The sequence below is a fragment of the Lissotriton helveticus genome, chromosome 10 (genome assembly GCF_964261635.1).
Source record: "Lissotriton helveticus chromosome 10, aLisHel1.1, whole genome shotgun sequence".
Classification (NCBI taxonomy): domain Eukaryota; kingdom Metazoa; phylum Chordata; class Amphibia; order Caudata; family Salamandridae; genus Lissotriton; species Lissotriton helveticus.
The window spans coordinates 168,268,097-168,294,458 of record NC_136071.1 but is presented as its reverse complement, the minus strand read 5'-3'; the positions used below and the strand labels follow the sequence as shown (position 1 = coordinate 168,294,458).

Sequence of the window (26,362 nt, the reverse complement as noted above, 5' to 3'; positions counted from 1 at the left end):
CATTTACAACTGTTTCGGGTCCTTTTTGGTTTTAATAACATTAGAAGTGCAGTTGGTGAAAGGGAATGGGCCTACTCTACCTCCCCATGCTCCTCTTTACCTCTCCTTGATCCTCCCTGACCCCCCTTTTAGTAGTGAGTATTCTCTACTCAACAAATATGTTATGTTTTCAATAGTTTTGGTATACTTTGTGCAAACTCTGCAACTTGTTTATTACTCTTTCTAGGAAACCACACTCACTCAAACTGGGAGTATAGTAGGCCGGAACAAAAGAAATTTGCATTGAACAGTTGTTTCTAAGTTGGATTCAATATAAGGTAGTGCAGTCATAAATAATATTTCCCAACTATACAATGAACCAGCCTGTTTTCTGGATTTCTCAACTGATAAAAAAAGTCATTTATCAAGATCTTTTTCCGACAGTCTTTTTACCTGCTTTTGCTCAATGACATTAAGCTTGAAACTGGGCATAGTAGGTATTGATCAAATAATCTAAAACAAGATATGTGGATAGTTGTTTTCATCCTCCTGACCTTGTATAGTTATAGTTCTTTTAAGATTCCAGCTGAACATTAAGATAGGTTACTTAGATTAGTAATAGTAATTCTGACTGGTTCACTAAAAATAAAGGATTCACAAGACCTAAGTCCAAACGAATCTTTGATTGTGAGGTAGAAGATATAGTATTCGACCTGGCATCCTTGGCATGGCTTTCTCCCTAACCTTTTGCCTTCAGACCTCATGTTTTGTGCACTTCATTTTTGCTAGGCTCAGGATTCTACACACTTTACTACTGCTAACCGCGGCTAAAATGCTTGTGTTCTCTCCTTAAAACATGTTAGATGGGCTTATACTCAATTGGCATATATCATTTATTTGTACGTTCTTAGTAAAGTGGCACTTCATGTGCCTAGGGCCTGTAAATTAAATGCTACTAGTGGACCTGCAGCACTGATTGTGCCACTTACTTAGGTAGCCCTTTAAACATGACCCAGGCCTGCTAGTGCAGCCTATGTATGTGTATTTTCAACCTGGCAAAAAAAACGTTTGCCAAGCTCAAACCTTCACTTTCAATACATATAAGTCACCCTCAGAGCAGGCCCTGGACAGCCCAGAGGACTGTGTGCAATGTATTCAAATTTAGGACATGTACTTTTAAGTTTTAGATGTCCTGGTAGTGAAAATCTATTAAGTTTGTTTTTCACTATGGTAAGGCCTGCCTCTCTCACAGGATAGCATTGGAGTTATCTTATTGCATTTAATAAGCAGTAATTTCCAAATGGGAACAAATGACCATTTCATGTTTGGTGTCTTTGGAATTATAATAAAACACCCTAATTTAAGGTAATAACTAATGGTAACTTATGGTGAAGTCGGATTTTAAATTACAATTGTTAAACTGCCACATTTAGAAAGTTTCCTCTGCAGCGCGGCGCAACCCCAAGCTGCACTGACGCACCATTGCTGCTGTGGGGATTCCACCCGCTGTAAAGACTTGCATCGCCTCTGCAGACTCGTTGTAACTGGCACTGCAAAACATATCCTCAGTGCAGTCCCTCACATCCCTAGTTGGCAGTATACCAGACTCCGCATTGCAGCATCACAGCTCCTCTGAACCAACGCTTGTCAAATGGATACTCGATGATGACGCAGGACCTCGTACCACAGCCTCACCACATCTTGGAACCCGATGCATCGCTTTGGATGTCTGATGCATTTTCAATGGGGATTCCCACAAAGCTTCGCAAACCAGGAATTACAGTATTGTGTTCTGCGTGCCTAACTGGGTCCCTGAAGCCTGACTGCACTCCATTGCGGTTGGCTTGAACTTGTGACTTTGTCGCGTTCTTGTGCAGCTACATATTTACATTTGCCACTTTTTTCTTTTTGTTGGTATTTCCCCTAAAAAATTACATATTTCCGGTTCTACTGAATGGATTTTGGGCATTTTGGACTTGTTCTATTTATTAAAGAAGTTCTATGTTGGTGTGTGTTTCTGTGATGTTTTTCACTTTATTACTGTTTTAAATGTTGCACAAATACTTTACACATTGCCTCTAAGTTAAGCCTGAGTGCTCTGTGTCAAGCTAACAGAGGGTTAAGCACAGATTAATTTGGGGTTGGCTTGTGTTTCACCCCAACATGGATTGTAGTTGCTACTTGACTGGGGCTCACACCCCAGTCAGCCAACAACCACATTTTGTACTGTTAGTAATTTGTAGACACGTTGAAACTGATTGGCTCAACAATATTCCTTAATTTGCTTGGTAAATTAATGTTCCTTAGATCTGAGTGGTTTCAATATCACCTTTAAAGAAATGAAGGATTAATTTATAGCCCTGCTCAAGATAAACAGTTACATGCTATAATCCACTTGTCACTTTGTCAGATGATGCCTTAAATTAATAACAACTTTTGAAGGGTACATGATACTAATAAAAGAGCATCAGCCTATGTAAAAGTTAAACTCCTGCAAAACTACTAATTGGAGTAGAGACTAATAGTGAATTCATCAAAACTTCCCAACAATATGTCAGATATTCTTGCAATGCCAAAGACACAAAGTTCTTCCAATGCAATGCAAGAGAAGCGCAGTGAAAGCACATTAATAGAGTGTATACAAAATGTCAGCTTCTCTGTCATGGAATAGTAGCTGAACATGTGACACAGGAAATGTAGAAGCTATTGCTAGTAAGAATTCTGCGATCACTCGCAAGCACAATCAGGAGGAGGACCAGAGGCATGTTGGGCAGACTCATGAGGATGGCCCAAGTCCTGTAAGGCAGTATCTTGAGGAGGACCAGAGAAATGTAGGGCACTATCTTGATGTGCACCAAAATGTAATGTAACAGAAGGGGCGCATTGATGACAAACAATTATCATTAAAAAAGTTTAAGTGGCACCAAACTAAATGCCCCCACTGCTCCTTATAAGGCAAAAAAAAAGCATTTTATGGATTTGAAAAGATTAAATGTCAGACGCTTGTATATCAATTATTTATATTCAAAAACACACCTGTAACAGTAAAAGAATGCAGTACACTAAAAGGAATGGACTGAAGTGGCTGCATGGTGCTCACAGGTGGCATCTTGTTGCTCTTCACTGGCTCTGGTAGCCAAGGGTTCCCTTTTTATGGATCTTTGTTTCTGCACCACAGCTTTTACAAAGCTGGTCCCTTTTAGGTCTCTTCTGTCTCGCCAGTGAGGACCTTTTGCAATCGATTGGCCCAAAACCTTACATGCACGCGCAGGGATGGACAAAGATGGCTGATTTTGCCATTTATTCAAACCACACAGCATGCGCGTGCATTTAAGGACAGAGGACAGTCCCCGCCATGTTTTTAAACACGTGTGCTTTCACTTTAAACACTGTGTGCTTTCGCTTTAAAGTGAAAGCACGCCGCAATGTTTAAAGTGAAAGCACACCGTCATGCGCGCCAGCCCGGCCGACCTCCCTTGTTAAGAGAAGGAGCTGCACATAAGGAGAGCACAAGGCACTGTGTGGCTGTTCGCAGCGAAGAAACAACAAACGTTGACATGGCAGTGATGGAGACGCTTTCCTTCAGGTTTAGATTAGGAATATAGCATTATCGCTTTGCTTTTGTTTACTTTTTTTTAACAAATGCAGACACTTAGTGTAAACCCCACCACCCTGGTGACAGACATTACTGGCCATCCCCTGGTGAAGACATTACCCCAGCAGCCAGCATTCATACGCTTGAAAGCCCGGAGTTTGAAGCCTAAAAAAAACCCTCTGCGGTGAATGAGAACTTTGACAGAACTCGGGTATCCCACAGACTCGTTTAAAATGCTTAAGGAACTGAGAAAATATTGCAGTAACTTAGTCATGCTAACCACGTGAACTGTTAGAACAACATAGGAAGGACTTAAGCCTTTACTGCTAAAGTACACTGTGCTGTGTGTGACGTCATGACGACGAAGAGATGCCTGACCGAGTCCGGGGAGGCACCTGGCAAGGGCAATGAGGTGGGGGTCTGGTGGGACAGTGCCTAAGAGATGGGCACAGCAGGGAAGGAGGGGCGGGATTACACAAACACGTCAGAAGGATAAAGCAGATTGGCTTTCCGGTTCAGACGGAAAGGGCGGGAAGGCTATAGGATAACAACAAAACAGTGATACGAAATTTAGCCACGCAATGCTTTGTACATGGTGATACTTTTATAGACCTGATAAACACTGACAGGGTTTATATCCTAAACACAGCTTTGCAGGCAGAAAGTATCACGTGGAAGCACAACAGTATGTGTGAGGTTCTTCAGATTGTGTGAGGTGTTTTCACGCACCAGGGGACCCTGAATTACGACTTGTGGCGTGGACAGAAGTGAATTTTAAGGAGGGCACATATTGAACCATACATGGCGACAGACAGCGTTTATTGTCTCACTGGCTGCTAAAAAAAGGAAATCTAAACAGCCTTCCCTTTTTGTTTTTTATCTAAGTGACTTTTCTGATTGAATAATGGCTGTCTGTTGCACAATTCATGCCCTAACAAGCCTGTGCGTGGCTCCATGGAGCGGGCCGAAGAGCACTTTCGTTTTAGCATCTTGCAGGAGCAGGTTGTGACAAGCGATGTCCACGCTTCTGCTTTGTAGCAAGGGATCGGTTTGTCCTGCAGGTATGAATGCAAGCCTGACAGCAAGAAGTGAACTTCCTCTCCCCGCCAGCCACCCTTGCTAAATTTTGTCTGCAGGACTCGGACCCGCCTCTTATCTGTGCAGCATTCCTTGGTGAGTTACTAGGAAGTGCTGTACAGATAAAATAAATACGTGTATTTATCATTCATGAACAGTTCATCGATTTGGGTGCAGTGGTGAAAGTATATAAAAGTTATGGCATCTGATTCTGAGAACAATGTGAGAGGGGTCAGTGAGTGTAGAAGCAGAGGCACACACTTATCTAAAAAGAACAATTGTTAGCCCGTCACATGCAACTAACTGTATATTATAATGTGTAGTGCACATAACTTAAATGACAAAAATGCTTTGTTCAGCTGGGAAAGCTCAGTCGGTTAATGCTATCACTTCAGACTTCTATCTGAATAGTAAGAGAGTTAGTCATTTTTTTTTTTAGAGTTTTACATAGCGCAAACTAGTTCTGCAGGACAAGAGACTATGCCTGACCTGGTGGGTTCATACTTCTGTATGTTCACAGGCTAGTAGTGTTGGGGTAGAGCTTTCGTTTTAGCTCTCCGGAGGTAACATTGTGGGACCAGGTGCAAAATGTCTTTTTAAGATTAGCTTGCAGTTTTGTCCTATCGCTGAAGGTTGGTAGGTTGGAGAAGTAGTGTCTGGTTGCATCCTTTAAACAAGCATTTGCAATGCAATAGGTCTCACTTTTGCGAGAATCTAAGCTATTAGCATTGTAAATGACAATGCCTTTTATTTATGTTTTAAAAACCAAAACATAAATAAAAGGCATTGCCATTTACAATGCCAATAGCTCAAACTTGCGTAAATGCGAGACCTATTGTATTGCAAATGCTTGTTTAATCCAGCTTAGGCTTTAGTCCTACATTAGTTTTGAAACCCATTATTTGGTCATGTGTCATAAAGTGAGCGCTTTAAATGTTAATTTAAGTTAGATGTCTGACACAGTTTGGGCTACATGGTGTCTAAAATAATTGCTGAGCTGGCGCACTGGTATTTCACCGCCTTTGATAGTGGTAAATTATTGTTGCTCGAGGACCTTTAAATGCCTGTGCTGCTCTTGGCTAAAAATGAAGCAGCATTTGTTAACATCTGAAATAAGCAACAGAATGTAACACAATAACAAACACAACATGACAGCACAATTAAAACCTACTAAGGCACCACACAGCAAAAACAATCCAAATAGATGGCAACACAACAACTACAGTATTATAATATAGCTAAATCACATTGAAATAATACAGAACAAAATCACAGCAGCACAAAAAAACAATAGAACCGATCCCCACTGCAACAAAATGGCACACAACAAATATGTACCAACACTCTTACCACAGATTACCAGACCCAGAAACCTGCTTCATACTGAGGTGGTAAAAGTTGTTTGCAACAAACTCTGGCTTAATTTACCACCAAGTCATGAAATTGCGCCAGTCAAAAATGTTTTGTGATTGGTTCCTCTGTCTCCTATCTGGTGGCCACACTCTGGAACCCTCTTTAGAAGATCTGCTGTGATCCAAATCTAAGCTTATTTTGGAAAAAGCTGAAATAATGGATAGGATATTCTTGCCTTAACTCATGGCTGTCTTTGCTTTTTGTCTTAGCACCAGGATGCCCTTCTGTGTAAATATTTCGGACAATCATTAATACAACTTTGTATATCAAGGTCTTGTATGCTAACATCGTATTTATTATGTCAAAAGGTGCTCCTTTTTAGGTCTCAACTATAGACAGCACATGCGCGGTCTCGAAAGGGACATGTTGTATATACTGTGGGGGCTTTAGCCCACCCGTAGGCTTCCCGTTTGCTGGCTCCATCATCACTCTCCTAATCTTTCTCCCCATTAATCCATGGCAAGCATGTGATATGCCTCTTCCTGAGTTTAGCCCTCCCCGAGAGCATGAACCAATTTCTACTATCCATCTACTGCCCCATTAAATGACCATTTTGGGAACTTCTTTTTTTTTGTTTAAGAGCCCATCTCAGGAGTGGTTGTGTTTTCACTTGCTCTGAGCACCACCATGGTTTCTGTAAACAGGCCTGTAAATCATGTTCTTATCTCAATTCTAGTCCTGTCGCCCAATCACCCTCCTACCGCTGCTGCTTTCTTCATCCTGCTTGCCCTATGCTTCTCTGACCATTGTGAAATTGCTCTCCCCACTCAGCATTTCTTCCTATCCCATCTCCCAGTCACCCTCCTCCTGCTGTTGCTTGCTCTCTCCGGTGCCCCATGACTGTTGCCCTGTGGTTCTCTAATCATAATTGAAGAGGCCTGTAAATCATGTTCTTATCTTGTTTTTCAAGCCACGGCATATTTTTCAATTACCAAGAGACCATTCACAGGGAGGGAGTGAGAAAGTCAGCAATCCTCTCTATGGTCCCAAGTGCCTTGCACGGTCACGTGACCACTTCACTTCAGCTGCCCTTCATGCACTTATCCTCACCCGGAGATAGTTACAAAAAAACAGGAAAACATAATGAAGGGGCTCACTGGTTACTAATAAAACAGTCTCCGGGAAGGACTTGCTTCAATTCACTGGAAGGCCATTGTAAAGTGCCACATGCCACCAACTGCACTCCTAGGCGCTGGAGTGCATCTGTATAGTAAGCATTTTGTATTTTAGAATACAGCGCACAGTACATCAGCAATCCCTTTCATGGTCTTCATTGCCTTGCAAGGTCATGTGACCACTTTGTTTTATCTGCTCTTCACTCACTCATTCTCACCCCTCTCCCCACCCCTGAGATAGGTGCAAAAACAGGAACACGTCATAACAGGAAGCACATGGTTTGTTATGTTGCAGAATTACAGGTTAAAAGCAAATGATCAGTAATAGGCTTATGCAAGATAAAATAAACAACAGTATTTTCAACAGTATTTTCAACAGGCAGCACCGCGCCTTTGAGATGTAGGTTTGGTAAATGTTGATTCCAGCACCCAAGTAAATTCACATTACTCAGATTTTGAAACTGCAACCTACCAAGGGCATCAAAGAGGCATTTTGCACATGCCCAACCTCTAAGCCTCCTATAGTAATAACAACAGTGGCAACACATAATACAATACTATTACATAACACTTTAAGGCTGATATATCTAAGTAATGCGGGAATTTGTTACTGTTACACAAGTTAACAGGATTAATTTTATCAACCTCAGAACATCCAAAGGCTGAGTTAGCCCTGCCAGGATCCAGCCACGTGAACCAGTGATAACAGTACAATGGCACAACAGTGACCCACAAAACACCATGTAGTTGGAAGAGGTAATAGATTAAATAAAGGATTCCTGAATTCGAATCTACATATGCGATGATCTCAGCATTTTGATAATTGTTGGCCATGATACTTCTAGCTAGTTGGCTAGCTCAGTGGGTTGAGTGCCTGCAGCAGGCATGTATATGTAACATGCAAGTCACAAGTATGAATTGCACTCATGCAGACGGTATCATCTGTTCTTGAGAGACAAACAAAATAAGTATCATGATTTTACTTGGTAATTTCAGCAGCACTTGTTAAAGGGAATTGACACATTTCCTATTGTGTTTTGCTTGCTATCAAATGGTCAATTTAATTTGGGATGCCTTGTTAATGTAGGCCTGTGGTTACACAAAGGGGTAACGGTGCATCAGCTGCGGTTGCTTGGGTGCAGCATCTGCCTGGGGAACACTTATCATCTGGCTATGTGTTAGACCTGGCATTTCTTGGTGTGATTACCCCTGACTTTTTGCCTCTACCTCCTCTATTTTTTGTGCTGTGCTGTGCTGTGATGGAGTGCGTTGGGCACTTTGTCACTGCTGATCAGTGTCCAAGTGCCCCCTGTATAAAGTGTAATGATAATTTGTTGTCTATGATTGGTATGTTTGCCTTACTAGTAAAGTCCCTAGTAAAGTGCACTATGTGTGTCAGAGCTGGTAATGCAAATGCTACTAGTGGGCCTGCAGCACTAATTGTGCCACCCACACCAGTAGCCTTAAAGAGAGTATTCAGGCCTGCCACTGCAGTGCCTGCACGTAGTTTGTTAAATTGCCTTGTTATCCTGACAAGTGTACCCACTTGCCAGGCCTTACCCTTCCCTTTTTATGCACATCAGACACCCCTATGGTAGGTCCAAGGTACCCCCCTGGACAAGGTGCAGTGTATGTGAAAGGTAGGACATGTACTGAGGTGTGTACCATGTCCTGACAGTGAAATACTCTCCGTTTCGTTTTTCACTGTTGAAAGGCTATCTTGGCCATGGGACAGAATGGGGAGGCTGTGTAAAATGTTTCCAGCCTGTCTTACCATAGTCCTTAGATGGAGAGGTGAAGTTTAGTATGCCTGAACTCACAATTTAATAACACATCTTTTTAAGAAGGTGTTTTTTGTATTGTGTGTTTAGAAACCCCACTTTTAGAAGTGGCTGTTTTTTTGTGTTCTAACATTTCTATGTGTCTCTGCCTGGTTGTGGTTTGACTGTCTGGATTTAAATGTGATAGGATCTGGGGAGGAGGGGAGACAGCAACAGGCTGACCTGCATCTGGAGTGTAGATGGGGAGGAGTAGCCCCTGGAGGTGAAGAGGCCTGGGCTGCCAACATAAAACAATGGCTCCATTTCCTGCTGAGTGATTGAGGATCCAGACCCCCACTAATAAAAGGAACAAGGTGTCACTGGCAGGGAGACACCCAGAACTGGTTTGGACAGAGGCCAGTGCCCCCCTGAACACAAAGACTTCAAAGACATTTAGGGGTATAACTATGAGAGCTGAAGCCCCTGAACATTGGATTCATCAAGACTGAAAAGGATTGATACTACTTTGTGGTCAAGAGGTACCTCTGCCAAGGAAGAAACAGCTGAAGAGACTGAAGGAAAATACTGACCCTTGCTGACCCTTGCTGTGTGTCTAGGGCTGGCCTGCAGTTTGCTGCTTTAACCAAGGAGATGCTAAGGGAGTTTGCTGTGTGCTGTGTTCCCCTGCTTGAAAGGACTTTGCTGTGTGCTGTGTCCTGAAGTAACTTGTCCCCAAGAGCCCGAGGACAGCTGGCTCCCTGTTGTGGAAACTCAGGAACATAAAAGTTTCCAGAGGTGTCTCAGCGACGCTGTGAGCATGTGCTTTTTGCAGCCTGAGACCTTTGTAAGTACTACCCCATAATCGTGTGCACCCGAAATGCAAGTGAGTCTCAGTGACGCTGTGATCGTGTGCTTCGTGCAGCCTGAGACCTTTGTGAGGATTGCCCTTTGATCGTGTGCACCTGGAGTCCAAGTGAGTCTCAGCGACGCTGTGTGCGTGTGCTTCATGCAGCCTGGGACCTTCATGAGGATTGCCCTGTGATTGTGTGCACCTGGAGTCCAAGTGAGTTTCAGCGAAGCTGTGTGCATGTGTTTCGTGCAGCCTGAGACCTTCATGAAGATGTTCCCGTGATCGTGTACACCCGGAATCCAAGTGAGTCTCAGCGATGCTGTGTGCGTGTGCTTTGTGCAGCCTGAGACCTTCGTGCGCATTACCCTGTGATCGTGTACACCGAAGCTCAAGTGAGTCTCAGCGATGCTGTGAGCGTGTGCTTAGTGCAGCCTGAGACCTTCGTGAGGATTGCCCTGTGATCGTGGGCACCTGGAGCTTAAGTGAGTCTCAGCAACGCTGTGTGCGTGTGCCCTGTTGCAGCCTGAGACCTACGTCATTGCCATCGGCCCGGACAGGTATCCCCAGAGGAGCTGTGCCGCCGGTCTGAGCCTGTCTTTGCCAAGGAGGGACCTCAAACCAACCCCATCGGGGACCCGGGTTCCATTGCCCAAGATCAACGAAGTCGCATCTGAGGCCCAAGTCGCGAAAAGAGGAGAGGAGCATGAGATTGCACCCCCCAGGTAACGCTCAGCGAGCGTGCGTGTGTCGCGCCTGGGGCAGGGTGTGGGCTACGAGAGAAAATCTCTCGGCCTTTCCTCCCTTCGCAGTGCGAGCATCCGCTGAAGTCTGTATTGCTCCCCAAACTTGCAGAGGAGTGGCAGTACTGGGGCCAGAGTGTGGAGCTACACTTTGTTTTACACCATACCCATGTTGGGGGGCATATTTTGGCAACAGCTGACCGCGAGTAAGCTGGAGTGGCATAAAGACCACCCGGAGCACCGTGACTGGTGCCGGAGTACACATGCACTTCCTGATCCACGTCCATCCCAACACCAGATTCAGAGGAATCCTTGTGTATAGACGCCCCGGATCCTGACCACAGTTCATCAACTCCATCACAGATGCCGTCAGCACGCATGCCCTGGCCTCCACTGGATACATCCTCCTTGGAGACCTGAACTTCCACCTCGAGAACACCAATGACAGCAACTCCACCACACTACTAGACAACCTCAGCAACCTCTGCCTCAAGCAACTCGTCACGGCATCCACCCACTCCGCCGGACACACGCTCGGCCCCATTTGTTTCCGCCAGCAGCCATGTCTCCATCAGCCACACCACCAAACTCCACTGGACCGACCACCGCTGCATCCACTTCTCCTTCAAGAAAACCACCGCACACAACCACCAGCAAAGGATCCCCCGCCGCAATTTAACAAGGTCACCGAAGAACAGCTAATCACCACCCTTGCCCGAGACCCACTGACCGACCACACCGACACAGCTGCCTGCAACCTCAAGCAATGGATTGATGAATGCGCCAACACTCTCTCCCTGATCAAAAAACCCACAAACAGACGCACCGACAGAAGAGCCATCTGGTTCACCGCCGACCTTCAGACATCCAAGCAGACCTGCCGGAGACTAGAGAAGAAATGGCGCCATGAGCAAACCCCGGACAACCATGCAGCCTTCATGAAAGCCAGCTGCAGACACCACCAACTCATTCATACAGCAATAAGGACCTCCTTCAAGAATGCATCGACAGCAACGCACACAATAGCAAAGAGCTCTTCAACGTTGTGAAGGAACACGCCAACCCCAGCTCCAATTAAATCCCGCCATCACAAGACCTCTGTGACTCTCTAGCTACCTTCTTCCACCGCAAGTTCGCAGACATGCATGACAGCTTCAACACCCACTCTTCTCTGACAGCCGCCGACACTCCAGACTCACCGCCCCCCAGTCACACCGGCCGCCCGATCTCCTGGAACCACGTCAACGACGAAGACACCATCAAGACCATGAACACCCTCCACTCCGGCTCACCATCTGACCCCTGCCCCCACAACATCTTCAACAAAGCGAGCTTTATCATCGCACCCCATCTCCGTAAGATCTTCCACAACTCATTCGAGACTGCCACCTTCCAGGAAAGCTGGAAGCACGCAGGGATCAACGCCCTGCTCAAGAAACCCAAGGCCGACCCAAAGGACCTCAAGAACTTCCAGCCCATCTCCCTCCTCCCGTTTCTGGCAAAAGTTGTCGAAAAGACCGTCAACAAACAACTGAATCAATTCTTCGAAGAAAACAAGACCCTGGACTCGTCCCAATCCGGTTCCGCAGCAACAATAGCACCGACACCGCCCTCATTGCCGCCACATACGACATCAGGGCCCTGCTGGACAATGGCAAAACCACGGCCCTCATCCTCCTGGACCTCTCGGCTGCCTTTGACACTGTCTGCCGCCACACCCTTCACACACGCCTCTACAACGCAGGGATCCGCGACAAAGCCCTGTACTGGATTACCGCCTTCCTCACCGACAGAACCCAGAGAGTCCTCCTCCCTCCATATCGATCTGTAGCCACCAAGATCACCTGCGACATATCCCAAGGATCATCCCTCAGCCTGACCCTCTTCAACGTCTACATGACACCATTCGCTAACATCGTCCGATCGCGCAACCTCCACATAATCTCCTACGACGACAACACCCAGCTGATCCTCTAGAAAAGCAAAGATATCACAGAGTGAAATGCTTAATGATCTGGGTACCTCATTGGATGAGACTACACATAATCAATGTACAGTTACTTTGTCTGTCCCCCCCCTTTCTCTTTGTCTACTCAAAGTTATCATCCTGAACCTATAACATTGCCACTATCTAAGTCAATGGACTTCATGACAAAGATAGGTGAGTGGCTTAACTTACCTACAAAAGAGCACTCTAATTTTCTACCGCTCCCTCTCGGTGCTGAAGAAAGTCCACCGATTCATAGAGACAGTAAAGGGCTGAAACATGTCGACCACTAACCTTTATACTAAACTAGGTGTAGTGGACCAACTAATACACCCACTATAGCACCGACTATTGTTTTTAATCTTACCCCTCCCTGACCAATAAAAAACACTTTTCACAGGGAGCTATTTTTCACGTCACACTTTTTTCCGCAATTTTTCATGTACCAATCACGACGACCTTGGAACAAGATGGTCTCCCTCCAGGAGGAGGAAAGTTGACCACCTGGAGAATGGGAAACTCAGGCGGAAAAGGACCCAATGATGAAACCACTCACCTAACTACCTTAAGCGGAGAACCAAGATAGACCGCTACTAACTAGTTAGAGTGTATGAGGGCCTTTGTACACCATTCATAGACCCTGGCATATCTCGAAACTTGACTCATTCCCTCTTGATTTTTACTTTTTTTGACCAGTTTATTTCTAGCCATTCCTTTGGGGCGTTAAGAACAGGAATTTCGAGTTCCTTCCTCTCCAAACCCCTCCCTCATTGGACCACCACTGCACACCATTGATTGCATCATACATTATTCACTTTTGTACATGTTCTTCCGAAGTTTCTTGATAGATCACTTTGAAATCTTGACAGATACTGCATAATAATGCATCAACTATAGTGATCTTTGTGTAAACTGACTTTCCCTGGTTCGAATCCTAATGAGAGGCTCTGCCTTTTATCCTCTAGTTAATTTAATGAGTAGCAGGCCTCCTGGATTATGGCAGTTGCATCACAAACTTGCCTTTAGGAACACCTGCGACAGCCTTCTGAGACACACAAGCAAACATCTTGTAAATATTAACCCTCTTTAAAACACTTTTGTGCATTGTATTGTACTGTTCTTGAAGACAATCAATGTAGAATATTGTCCTACAGTCTGGTAAGTGTAGTTCCTTCATGACTTGGGTTACCAGAAAACCCCATTTCACTAAGTTCTGAATGCTGCAGCCGTGGGTTTTCCTTTTGCAAATCAGTTTTCAGATGTTTTAGTTCAAGTGGATAAAACTGAAAGGAGATAGAACAACCCCCTTTAAGTTATAGTTTGTTAAACTAAAACCCAGGACCGGCACACCACCTCAGTGATGGCCTGGAGTAATCTGGTCAGCTCATTCATGACCTTTGCGGCCAGGCCCCCTGGACACAAGGACGGAATCACTTTAGCCCAAAACACTCCCAGCTAAGCAGGTGCTGTTATTCATTTTATCATGTGAAGAACAAGTAAAAAGTGAAATAAGTAAACTTCAATAGTGGAGGGATTAACTAAACCCTAGCCAGTCAAAGCTAGAGTAAACAAGCTCTTCACAAACACTGGACAGGGAGTACAGACATCCAATAAAGAACATGGAACAGAGATCAACAATCAAGCCATCTAATCATGGACAAGGGCTGTCATGAAGCCTGCTCTGTATAGTATTGTATACAATATACTGTCTGCTCCAGGCATGAATGTCTCATTTCATAATGAGAGGAACAGAAAAGAGCAAAGAGGTAATGAGAATGCCCTTCACCACCATGAATATGGAGAAAGTCAACTGTAGGTGCTTTTCAATTTTGGACTTCCACTTACGTATACTGATTAGAATACCCATGAAGTACAATCACATACTTGTATTTGTCTGTAATGTTTGAAGTCGGGAGAGTCTGTGGTGTTCTGACAAGAGTTGCCTACTTTAAAACTGGGGAACCAGGTTTGAGTTCCGGCGTCTGCACAACATCCTGTGATTCTGGGCAAATCACTCAATCTCACTGGGCCTAAAAAACATGAATGTGACCTTGTGTGACGTAACTGGTGCTCATGTAAATGGCTCCAATACATTTGGATGGAGTTTGCACTATATAAAATTGCAAAATAAAATAACGTGCTCAGAAGACATACAATCTGGCCCAAGCACACGCACACACACATCCATACCACACTCTGTGGTACAAACAGTCACAAAACACGCATGTAGAATAAGCACATGGCAGCACCAACACACACACTCACATAAATCTATGCATCGTAAGAGATATGATGCATAGGGCCAGATGTACGACCTGCTAAATAGCGCCTCGCAAATGTCGTAGCATTCGCGACTCGCAATTTGCGAGGCGCTATTTGGCATGTACAACAGTGTTTGCAATTCCCAATGGGGTCGCAAATTGCGAGGCTCATGAATATTAATGAGCCTCTCGCAATTTGCGAGCCCATTGGGAATGACAACCCCTCCCAGATATGGTGCCCTGCTGGGCTCAGCAGACCACCATGTCTGAGACTGCTTTTAAATAAAGCAAATTTTCCTTAAAGGAAAAGGGGATGCATTTAAATTAAAAGAATGAAACGTTTTTGTTGAATTTTTTAAGGGCAGGCAGTGGTCCCTGGGGCCACTGCCTGCCCTTAAAAAATAATATTTAATGTATTTGCAAAGGGATTACGAATGCATTACAACCTACTTGAAGTACGTGGTAATTTGCAAGTGTTTTGCGACCGCAATTCTGGTTGCTAAACTTTGCTACATAGCTTTGCGGTCGCTATTCGGAACGGAACGCCCCTTCCTAATAGCGAGTCGCAAAACAGTATCTTGCTAGTCGTAATTTATTTGCGAGTCGCAAAATAATTTTTGTACATAGGCCCATGCTTTTTAGAGTGCGCACACGGGTCTAAGACCCGTTTGCGCATGCTAAAAAGCATCGTACATCTGGCCCTTAGTGTGCTCGTGGTATGCTCAGAAAATAGGCAGTTATGAAGGAGAGAGATCGGTGTACCTGCTCTTTCTGCTACTTGTCATTATGTTGATGGTAGGGGAGAACTCTGCCTCTTAGACATAAACACAGTATCTCAGGACAATCTAGCTGAACATGCACTGGGAAGGCCAATCGGCCTATCCTTCATTTGGTAACATGTACACACCTGTAAACATTCAGTTTGCATACATTAGCACATTAATACCACCCCTATTGGCTTTGCTAGTGCTTGTTGAAATAAAACACATTTAGGACATATTCCACCCACATAAAAATCTGGCAAATGTGCAATCCTGGGCGTAGTTACATTCTTGCCAGCATATCTCCCACACAGCAAGCACCTACTAGCTTTTGGAACTGCAACATTTTTGTAAATTTGCACAATTTACAACTGCAGAGACTTGTGTTTACCCAACTTGGCTTAATGAGAAAAATATGTTATTGACTCTGCCTATATGGAGTTTCCCAAATCCTTCATGGCAATATTACAAAATAGTAGTTGTGTTACTTCAACCACAAATCATGATAACACTGCAAATGTAGCAAAATGCGAATTGTATGTTTCCACATTTTTTCCAGTCAGAGGTTAAACAAAGCACCCACTTTTTGCAGGTAATAAAAAAGCCTGCACATAATGTTTATTACACATCATAATCTCCCTTAGACCCTGATTGTTGGGTTACCCCTAGCTAGCGTAATCTTCTGTTTTCGTTACGCCTACTCCAAGTATATGACTTAAGATCTAGGCAGGGAACTGTGACTGGATGTGTGCTTTGTATTCAGTGCTAGCAACATTCACCATAATGTACAGAAACTGTGCGGTGCTTTGTAGTCTGTGCTGGCAACATTCACCATGCTGTACAGAATGCTAGCAACTTTCACCATGCTGTACAGAAACTTGATGTGTGCTTTGCGCTCTGTGCTAGCAACATTCACCATGCTGTTCACAAACTGGATGAGTATATATTTGCACTGGTACCTGGCAAGCCTTTTGTACACGAGTGGACACTGCTGAGCATGTTTTTCTCGTGACTAACTAGACAGTCTGAAGTGAAAGGGATGTGAGATCATTTATACTCACAAACAGCGGGTGCAAATGTGAATCCTGTGATAAAACGCACCGCAAAGCCCCAATGTTCACCTAGACACGTAAACGCAGCAGTTCTTGTGCCAAATTCATGTACTAAGAAAGGAAAAAACTAACCAAGCTCACTCAACCCCTATCCTAGTAGGCACAATCTTTCATGTTGTGATATCGTATGAACATATATGTCATGCGAAATACTACAAGACTTTAAATTGTAAAAAAAAATAGACATTTGGTTACACAATGTTAACATGATTTTTCACCTTGACTTTCTTTAAGGGTAGGCATTTTTTGGGTTGAAATGTTTATTGCTGTCACTTTTTGATTCTGAAAAAAATGTTTTTTTCCCCACAGCTATGGAACCTGGACACATGGAATATTCAGGAAAGTGGGGATCCCTGGACCGAGGCCCCTTCCATTTTTGGGAACGTTCCTTGGGTACAGGAAGGTAAGTGCAGAAACTTTAAGATTTCTCTGTGCCATTGCCTTGTTTCATTGATTACACATCCCACAACACTGCAATTGTCAGGAATTCAAGGAACATCTGCTCACTAGATGAACTCAGCTTTGTGGACATAGTTTTGCAGGACAGGGTTGGTCCCAGCTTCTGGTAGCTGGGGTGCTGCAGCAAAGGAACTTGTGTGGTTTGGCGGCCCAGTCAAGGGTGTGTCTTTCACGTCTACTAGGCAGACAAGTATTCAGGCCAAAAAATCATATCTATCAGAGCCTCGCAACACCTGGAACTGAACATTATGTCCTCTTTGGTGCTAGTTCGATCACTGTCCTTCGCACTGCACCTATTTTGTTTTCCTCCTTGGCGGTCCTCCCTGTGTCACTCAGGTAACTCTTGAGGTTCTCTCTGTACTCGCTGCATTTCAGCTCCTGTTCTCCATCATTCATCCATCTGGCCTATTTGGCAGATTCCATCACTTCCTTTGTTCAGTCTATCAGAGTCAAGTTACATTGAACTTGTATGTCCGAAAGCTGTTCTAGGAACAATATAGAACCCACCATTCTCCTTCCACTGAACGTATCAAAGGCACAGTAACTTTATCCTGCAAAGGTTAAGGGAGTCACTGTGACACTCACCCTGCTCTGCTGCGGGGAAAGCTCCACAACTTGGGCTATCAAATATTTACAAAAGTTCACTCAGGATTTTCAATACATAGGTGCAAAAAATAAATCTAACTCTCCTAGCTATTCAGTAACCTAAGGCTTCTGTAGACTGCAGTAGAAGAGGGCAGAGTCCCTACGATTCAAGGAAGTTCTTTAGGTGATACAGTAGAAGAAGTAAGATGCTATGACAGCAAAAAACATCTGAGAAGATGTACTCGATGTCTGACTTTAAGATTGGCTCCTAGAGAGCCAGTAACACAAGTGAATAGCAGAATCCAACCAGATGAAGAGCAGAGCCCAAGAGCGGGAGTCCTCTCATCTACAGGGAGAAAAGCCAAGCACTTAGTCACACCATGGTTGATGTTTTTTTAGACTGCCAGTGCCTCAAATTCCACAGTAGATCCTTGAATCTACAAAGATTCTTCAATCCCAAGATTCTTGAATCTTGCAGTGGATCTTCGAATGCCACTGCTGTACTCAGATGGGGCATGCAGTCACAGCTTCTGGGTCCCTGCATGGACACAGGATTGGCTGCGCTGGTGATTGAGCGGGGTGGGTCACAATTGGACAGCGCACATGTGGCAGCCGCAGTACTGGTCGGCCTAACTCTTGCTACACCAGTGGGGATGATATCCTGAGTGACAATACACAGAGCAAGAGGTGGAATGGACAACCAATATTGCCCCAACCAGAAGTGGATGGGATTTGAGGTGAGCACTTGTAGGCAAGCCATGACTCAGTCAGCCCTAGGTTCAGGGTACCATGCCGAATAGAAGCTGGTGAGCACAGATACCAAAATGGAGAGAGGTGGTTACATTTGTTTGAGTACAACAGCACATGCCTATCTGTGATACTATCTGTTAAGAGTGAGAAATGAGCACTTAATGACACTGGTGAGATACTCTTAAACTAGACAAAAGAACTCTGCTGATTTGAGTGTGTCGAGCTGTCTCCCTATCCCTCTCATCTACTCTCTCTCTAAAGCATTCCCCTTTCCCGCTGGGAAAAACCTCGAATGCTGGCTTACATTAATTTAAGTTGTAGAGGCGCATAATGGGAGTGATACTTAACAACGCTGTATACCTGTGCCTGCTGTGCAGAAGGGGACACAAGCTGTGATCTGCATAGAAAGGACATTGGTTATTATCTGTTTACTGTGGTCACCAGACATCTTTTTGGAGTGGAGTAGATGTAACCAGTTTGTCATCATTTCAAGATATGTGTGTGAAATGTATCCCAGATTTGATATGTGTGAAGTGGGAACTAGATATTATTTGTTTGATGTAGGGTGTCAAAGTATCAAGGAGCACTGTTAAGTAATAGGGACTTCAGATATAACCTGTGTGGCGTGTACTCCAGGGCCATATTATAAAATGATGCCATGCGGGGGAGCAACGGCCGCGTATGCCCACTTTGTGCGCCCCCAGGGTACAATGGCATTACAGAGGGGGCCACAGATACTTGTGCGCCCCCCTGCGTAATACTGATAGCGCTGGTGCACATGTTACACCAGCGCTATCATTAGAGGGCTTTCCCTCATTTGCAAGGGGGTGTGGCCCCATGCAAATGAGGGAATCACTTTGGCTCTGCAGGATGCACGAGAGCCGTATTATGGACATGGGTGCAGGGGCAAACATGCCTTTAGGAGGCGCACTGGAAGTGTGCCACAAAAAGGTGGTGGACTTTCAGTGCACCTCCTACAGACAAACCTCTGCAGGGGAGAAAGGGGGTCCCATTAACCTCCTCCAGACATCCCCTGCAGGTGGGTGCAGTCACTCACTGCATCTGCCTGTGAGGAGATCTCTTGTCCCTCTTGAAAGTGAAGGCGGGTTGCCACCCGCCCTAAGGGCAGCTCATTCTTTGTAATATGGCGACCTGTCCCGGTTTGCGCCTGATGCACCTTCGAAAGGTGTACCATGGCATAAACGGGAAAAGTGCACAATATTCATATTACAGCCCCAGATTTATTTGACATGGGTAATGGAAGCTAAATGTGAATATGGGAGCTGGACCTCAGATGTAATCCGGGTGGGTTGACTGTAAATGTGATCATTTGAGATGGACCCAGATGTGATCTTTGTGATAGGGACATCAGATAAGGTATTTAAATGTGTGAACAGAATAGGATGGCACATAGCGGTTTTGTAATTCTGGAGTGTGGTGGAATCAAATATTTCAATACAATCAAAACAAATCAATACACTTGGTGAAGACATTTCCAAACATTATCATTTGTGCGCAGTAAAACTGTATGTCTGTTCAATTGCAAATGTGAGCAGGAGGTAGGTATTTGATGTGGGAGGAGGGGGCACAACACGTGATATTTGTATGTGAAAGTGAAAATTTTAAACTCACAATAAGCAAGAGAAATGGGTTTCAATCCAGGCTTCTGTTTTTCTTTCATTTCCTTGTATCTGCAGGATTTCAACTATCTTGCCTCTCACCCAGTAGTCTTACACCTGAGCTCTCTGGAGGCTTTCTTGGTTAGGCTTCATGAGAGATATCTATCATGGCCAATGTTTTGTAAAGTAGATAATGAGTGATAGAGGACATATCACTGACACATTTAGGGCCCGATTCCGATCTCGTTCGGAAAGCATACCGACCAAATTGGTTCAGGAATGCTTTCCGTATAACTCGGATTGGGGGAATCCGACTGAATGAGTACAATGCATCCGTATGCCCCCACATGCGATTCGGTCGGACTTCCATTGACTTCATGTCATGTTATGAATGTGAACACAGGCTCCCATTGAAGAAAGGGGTTTGTGGGGAAAACCTTGCACCCTGTGGCGGGCACCCCATGGTGCCTGCCACACTGTGCACGGTTAGAAAGGGCGACTCACGGGTACTCCCACCAGCCCGATTCGGATGGGCCCAGGTGAAGGGGGGCCTGCTACGGGCCCCCAAAGACGATTCCGGAAGCCATTTTGTTCCAGGCAAAGCGATTCAGAAAGGCTGTCCGAATCAGTCATCGTACTCGCTCGTTCGGGAACCAAGTCCGTAGAGCTATACGAATCGGCTCCGGAAAGGCTTGACCTGTCCGAATCCCTTTCGGAATCTATTTGGTCAGCACTAACGGTTTCCAGGCATCATACTTGGTCATTCGATACTGGGAACGAGTCGGTCAGAAACAAAAGCTCCGGATCAGATACGGCAAGCCCAAATCCGATTTGGAGCCCTTCCAAATGACATCGCAATCGACCACTAAGTCTCATGTGAGGGTATCAGTTGTTTTTGCCCTGTTATTGAAGTGAAAACCAGTGCTTAATTTGGGCTGGTGTTTTCCGTGCTTAGCACCAGCACTTAATTGCCGGAACCTGCACTTATGACAGCTGCCCCATGGTGATGCTGTTTGTGTAAATTAAGGATGAGCACAAGAACAGTTGTTTGTTAATTCTATATACATTAAAAACAACTAATAACTGTCACCCAAGACATTCTTAAAGCATTTGCGGCCTCGAGCAATCTAAACTATCACACTTGTAGCAGTGTGATGGTTATTAGTAGTGTAGGTACAGTGACCGTGTGTGATGCAAACTGCGGTGGGCTCCTGATGAGGTCCCCAGCACTTTTAAAAAAAATACAGTAGGCACTGGTGGAGACCATTCCCTTCTTACTGACCCTTTGAGGCAATGCAGTGACCGAACTGAAGGTCCTGCCACTGGAATTATTGTGGCAGAGCAGTCTACATTTTGTAGCAGACTAGACTAAATGTAGCAAGAAAGGGAAAACTATGTGGCCCATTTTGTGGTCGTATTATCTCACAATATTTTTTTAAATCACCTTGATAAAAAAGGACCCCAAATACCCTGGAAAATCCATCGGTTTCTTATGAAAGAAAATTATTCATAATCACCAGAGCCTATTGAAAAAGTTGCTAAACAACAAATAATGATTTTGTTTTGCATAGAAGCTCATGAACATTATTTTATTAAAGTGTCCATCGTACTTCCAAGTGCAAAATAGTGTGTGTTACAATAAGTGTGCACAAGTAGACTTGTTTTATGTCGGTGCATCACTTTTGCTGCATTTAGCAGAAAACAATCTTTCATGCATATGCTTATGGTAACACACACTGTTCTCTTCTTGGAATCAGAAGGAGAAATGTAAAAAAAGGTGTGCCTCTTTTATTCTACCTATAAAGGGTATATTTTAGCAATGGTTTTTGTTTTCTTTTTAATCTGAATGCACACTAGGGACTTTCAAAGCACCTCTTTCCTATAAGAGCCCTGTAGATCCGTAGCATACAGACCGGACTGGCATTTTATGCCATCAGGCATTTCCCTGCCGGTCTGGAGCCTTTACACGCACTTTTTCGAAAGTCCAGAGCTCTGGTGCCTCTGTCACTTTCCACAGCTCTGTGAAGAGGCTTCAAGAGAGGGACAGAAAGGGAGGGAGAAAGGAAGAGAGGGTTGGAGAGAGAGGGAGATCAGAGAGCGAGAGATCAGAGAGGGGCGAGAAAGGCTGGATGGTGAGAGAAAGAGAGAGACACAGAGACCGAGCAGAGCAAGGAATCAGGAATGTTTCTACATTTTTGTCAGCGCTTGTTTTGGTTTCCCAGTAAGGCCTTGGCAGTAAGGGATTGTGAGATTTAAGACATAAGGCCTTCTCCCCCGTGTACTCCTACTCTTTCCTCTCTCTCTCTCTCCTTTCCATCTCGCTCAGTTTTTCTTCACCTTTTAGCAAGACAATATATGGCACACAGGAGAAAAAGTGTATAACCTGAAATGTAACCAAAACTTACTTGTATCCTGCAGATGAGTAGCGATTGTACCGTAAAACTCAATAAAATACTTTGAAATAAAAAAAAATATATATATATAAAAGTGTTTTTTTATGTATTTTGGGTGAATGTCTGACATAATATCGACAGACAGAATATCTACATACAAAAATATCGACACAAAAATATCGAAATCAAAAATATCGAAATTATATCTACATAATGGTAAGTACAAAAATATCGAAAAAATAATATTGTAGTACAAAAATATCGAAATTAAAAATATCGTTTTTTTAAATGTATTAATAATAATGTAAAAATAATTTTAAAATACATATAATTTAACAAATATTAAATAAAAACATTAAAACATAATTAAAAAATTAAAAGTAATACATATACATTCAAAATAAATTAAAAACTTAATAATTTAATGTAATTTTTTTTTTTCATTTAATTGATTTAAAATAAATTTAAATTTATTTTATTTTTACCCTGTACGCCTGTACCCCAAAAACCCAAAACTGACCCTGAACCCTAAAAATACCCCTGTACCCCAAAAACCTAAAACTGACCCTGAACCCTAAAAATACCCCTTTACCCAAAAACTGAAAACTGACCCTGAACCCTAAAAATACCCCTTTACCCAAGAACTGAAAACTGACCCTGAACCCTAAAAATACCCTTTTACCCAAGAACTGAAAACTGACCCTGAATCCTAAAAATACCCCTTTACCCAAAAACTGAAAACTGACCCTGAACCCTAAAAATACCCCTTTACCCAAAAACTGAAAACTGACCCTGAACCCAAAAAATACCCCTTTACCCAAGAACTGAAAACTGACCCTGAACCCTAAAAATACCCTTTTACCCAAGAACTGAAAACTGACCCTGAACCCTAAAAATACCCCTTTACCCAAAAACTGAAAACTGACCCTGAACCCTAAAAATACCCCTTTACCCAAAAACTGAAAACTGACCCTGAACCCAAAAAATACCCCTTTACCCAAGAACTGAAAACTGACCCTGAACCCTAAAAATACTCCTTTACCCAAAATTAATTAACATTATTTAACTACCAATTAATTATTAATTAACAATAACAATAAAGTAAATATATTAGCACATTAGCTATAATTAATTTAATTTACTAATTAATATTAATTTTTCCCAAATAATTAATTAACAATAAAAAAAATTATATATATTAAAAAATTACTCTAATTAATTTAATTAACTAATTAATATTAATTATTACCAAGTAATTATTAATTAAAAATATGTACAAAATTATATTAATTAATTAACTAATTAATATTAATTAATTACCAATTAATTATTAATTAAAAATGTGTACAACATTATATTAATTAATTAACTAATTAATATTAATTAATTACCAATTAATTATTATTTAAAAATATTTACAAACATATATTAATTAATTAACTAATTAATATTAATTAATTACCAATTAATTATTAATTAAAAATATTTACAAACATATATTAATTAATTATTATTATTAAATTACTTCCCACCCTATTCCCCTATAAACCCACAACCCGCTCTAATACTAAAATGCAAAATGTTAACAAAATTACTAATTTTCAAACATACATTTCTAAACATATTTAGCAAACATATAAACAACAAAATAAAATACATATCACTAAACAACAAAATTTCGATATTACTAACATACATACCTTAATCTCGATATTCTGTCTGTCGATATTATGGCACATCGATATACTATACCATCGATATTAAAACATCGATATTATTGTATATCGATATTTTAATTTCGATATTTTGTCTGCCTACCATTTTGGGTGCCCTCTTGAAGTAACTGCTGCTCTGACAGTGGTGTCCGCCCAAGGTTCCACTGATAATGAAACAATATTTCGTTGTGAAAACTAAGGAATCATTTTATCTACATTTAAATAATGAAAGATTTCGACAAACTCCCTTTGCCAGTCCATGAAATGGAGACGTTAATAGTGCCTCTGAAGAGTGTCACGTTAGCACCAGTTTAACACCTAAGTGCAGCAATCACCAACTGAAGGTGGCCAGCTTTACTTAGATTATGTCTTCATTCATTGTAAATTCAACTAGCAGCCCGTCCCGACGTCGTCCGAGTATGAATTGCTGCCGGCCAGTAGTATATTGTTTTGTAGGATTACGTTTTGATAGCATTTCTTATCTGTGACAGGCCTGTGAAACGCTCCGATTCACAGTGCACTGCTGATGCACTTAAGAGTGCGTGTTCAGTAGTGTGTGAACTCGAGTTTCCCTATTTTATTTTTCCTTGCAATATTATATAGCGCGAACTCGACAACATGGCATGAGCACAATTTACATTACAGAAGAACACATTTATTTGTGGTAGGCATGGAGACAAAGCGATTTGCCTGGAATCACGGGATGTTGAGCTGATGCCGAGATTCGAACGTAGCTCCCCAGCTCTAAAGTTTGCAATGCTAGAACTTGTGGCGGGAGGTGTGTCTAAAAGTGTATGTCGGTGCTGGCCATCAATGAGAGAGACCTGTGCATTTTACAAATAGGTGGGAAAAAATATGAGTATGTTGCTGGAGATGTGGGCCGCCGTGCCACCAATGTACTTACCGGGGGAGGGTAAACACCCATTATTCCGCAACTTTCTTTCCGCATACCATCACTCCGCATACTTTCATTACGAAAGTACCATGACTCCGCAATGCCATTGTAACGCATGGCATTACATTTTATATGCTTTTACCACGCATACATTTACAACGAAATTCGTTGTAAATGCATGAATGGTAACAGCATGTTTTTATTTTAATGTTTGGATAAGGTAAGTATGGGTATAGGGGTATATGTTTTGGGGTACTGAGGTATATGTTTTGGGGTGTTTGGGTATTTTAAGGGTTCAGATATCGTTTTGGGTTATGGGGTACAGGGGTAGTTTTAGGGTTTAGGGATAGGTATGGGTTTTGGGGTACAGGGGTATTTTTAGGGTTCAGGGCTAGGTTTGGGTTTTGGGGTATAGGGCTATTTTTAGGGTTCAGGGGTAGGTTTGGATTTTGGGGTACAGGGGTATTTTAGGGTTCAGGGATAGGTTTGGGTTTTGGGGTACAGGGGTATTTTTAGGGTTCAGGGCTAGGTTTGGGTTTTTGGTAGAGGGGTATTTTAGGGTTCAGGGGTAGGTTTGGGTTTTGGGGTACAGGGTTATTTTTAGGGTTCAGGGCTAGGTTTGGGTTTTGGGCTACAGGGGTATTTTTAGGGTTCAGGGGTAGGGTTGGGTTTTGGGGTACAGGGGTATTTTAAGGGTTATGGGCTAGGTTTGGGTTTTGGGTACAGGGGTATTTTAGGGTTCAGGTGTAGGTTTGGGTTTTGGGGTACAGTGGTATTTTTAGGGTTCAGGGCTAGGTTTGGGTTTTGGGGTACAGGGGTATTTTTAGGGTTCAGGGGTAGGTTTGGGTTTTGAGGTACAGGGGTATTTATAGGGTTCAGGGCTAGGTTTGGGTTTTGGGGTACAGGGGTATTTTTAGGGTTTAGGGATAGGTTTGGGTTGCGGGGTACAGGGTATATTTATATGTTTAAGATGGGTTAGTGTTAAGGGTGTTGGGGTATTTTAAGGAGTAAGGGTGGGTTATGATTATGAGGTGCAGGGGTATTTAAAGGGAGCAGGGTGGGATTAGCACACGATATGAGAAATGGCATGAAGGGCGGAACGTACCACACACCCCCAGCGTTTGTCACGCCCCCAGCACGCTCCCACAGCACAACGCAGACACGCCCACAAGGGACTACTTTGCTGTCACGGTTCTTTTACCTTTTAAATGTATATGGTGGGCGTCTGCATAGCCTATGTCCTTCTGCTGCAACTGCCCTTTCCAACGCTGTATCGGGTGTTGTGATTGGTGCTGT

General features: G+C 43.2%; 1 protein-coding gene across 1 annotated transcript in view; it reads left to right on the top strand.

The window, feature by feature from the left end:
* Positions 1–26,362, top strand: part of LOC144786061 (cytochrome P450 3A21-like) — a 258,043-nt gene that overhangs the window by 20,107 nt on the left and 211,574 nt on the right. Inside the window, exon 2 of the mRNA XM_078665006.1 lies at positions 16,960–17,053. Within this exon, the coding sequence (XP_078521132.1) occupies positions 16,960–17,053 (94 nt within the window). The remainder of the gene's footprint in view (positions 1–16,959; positions 17,054–26,362) is intronic.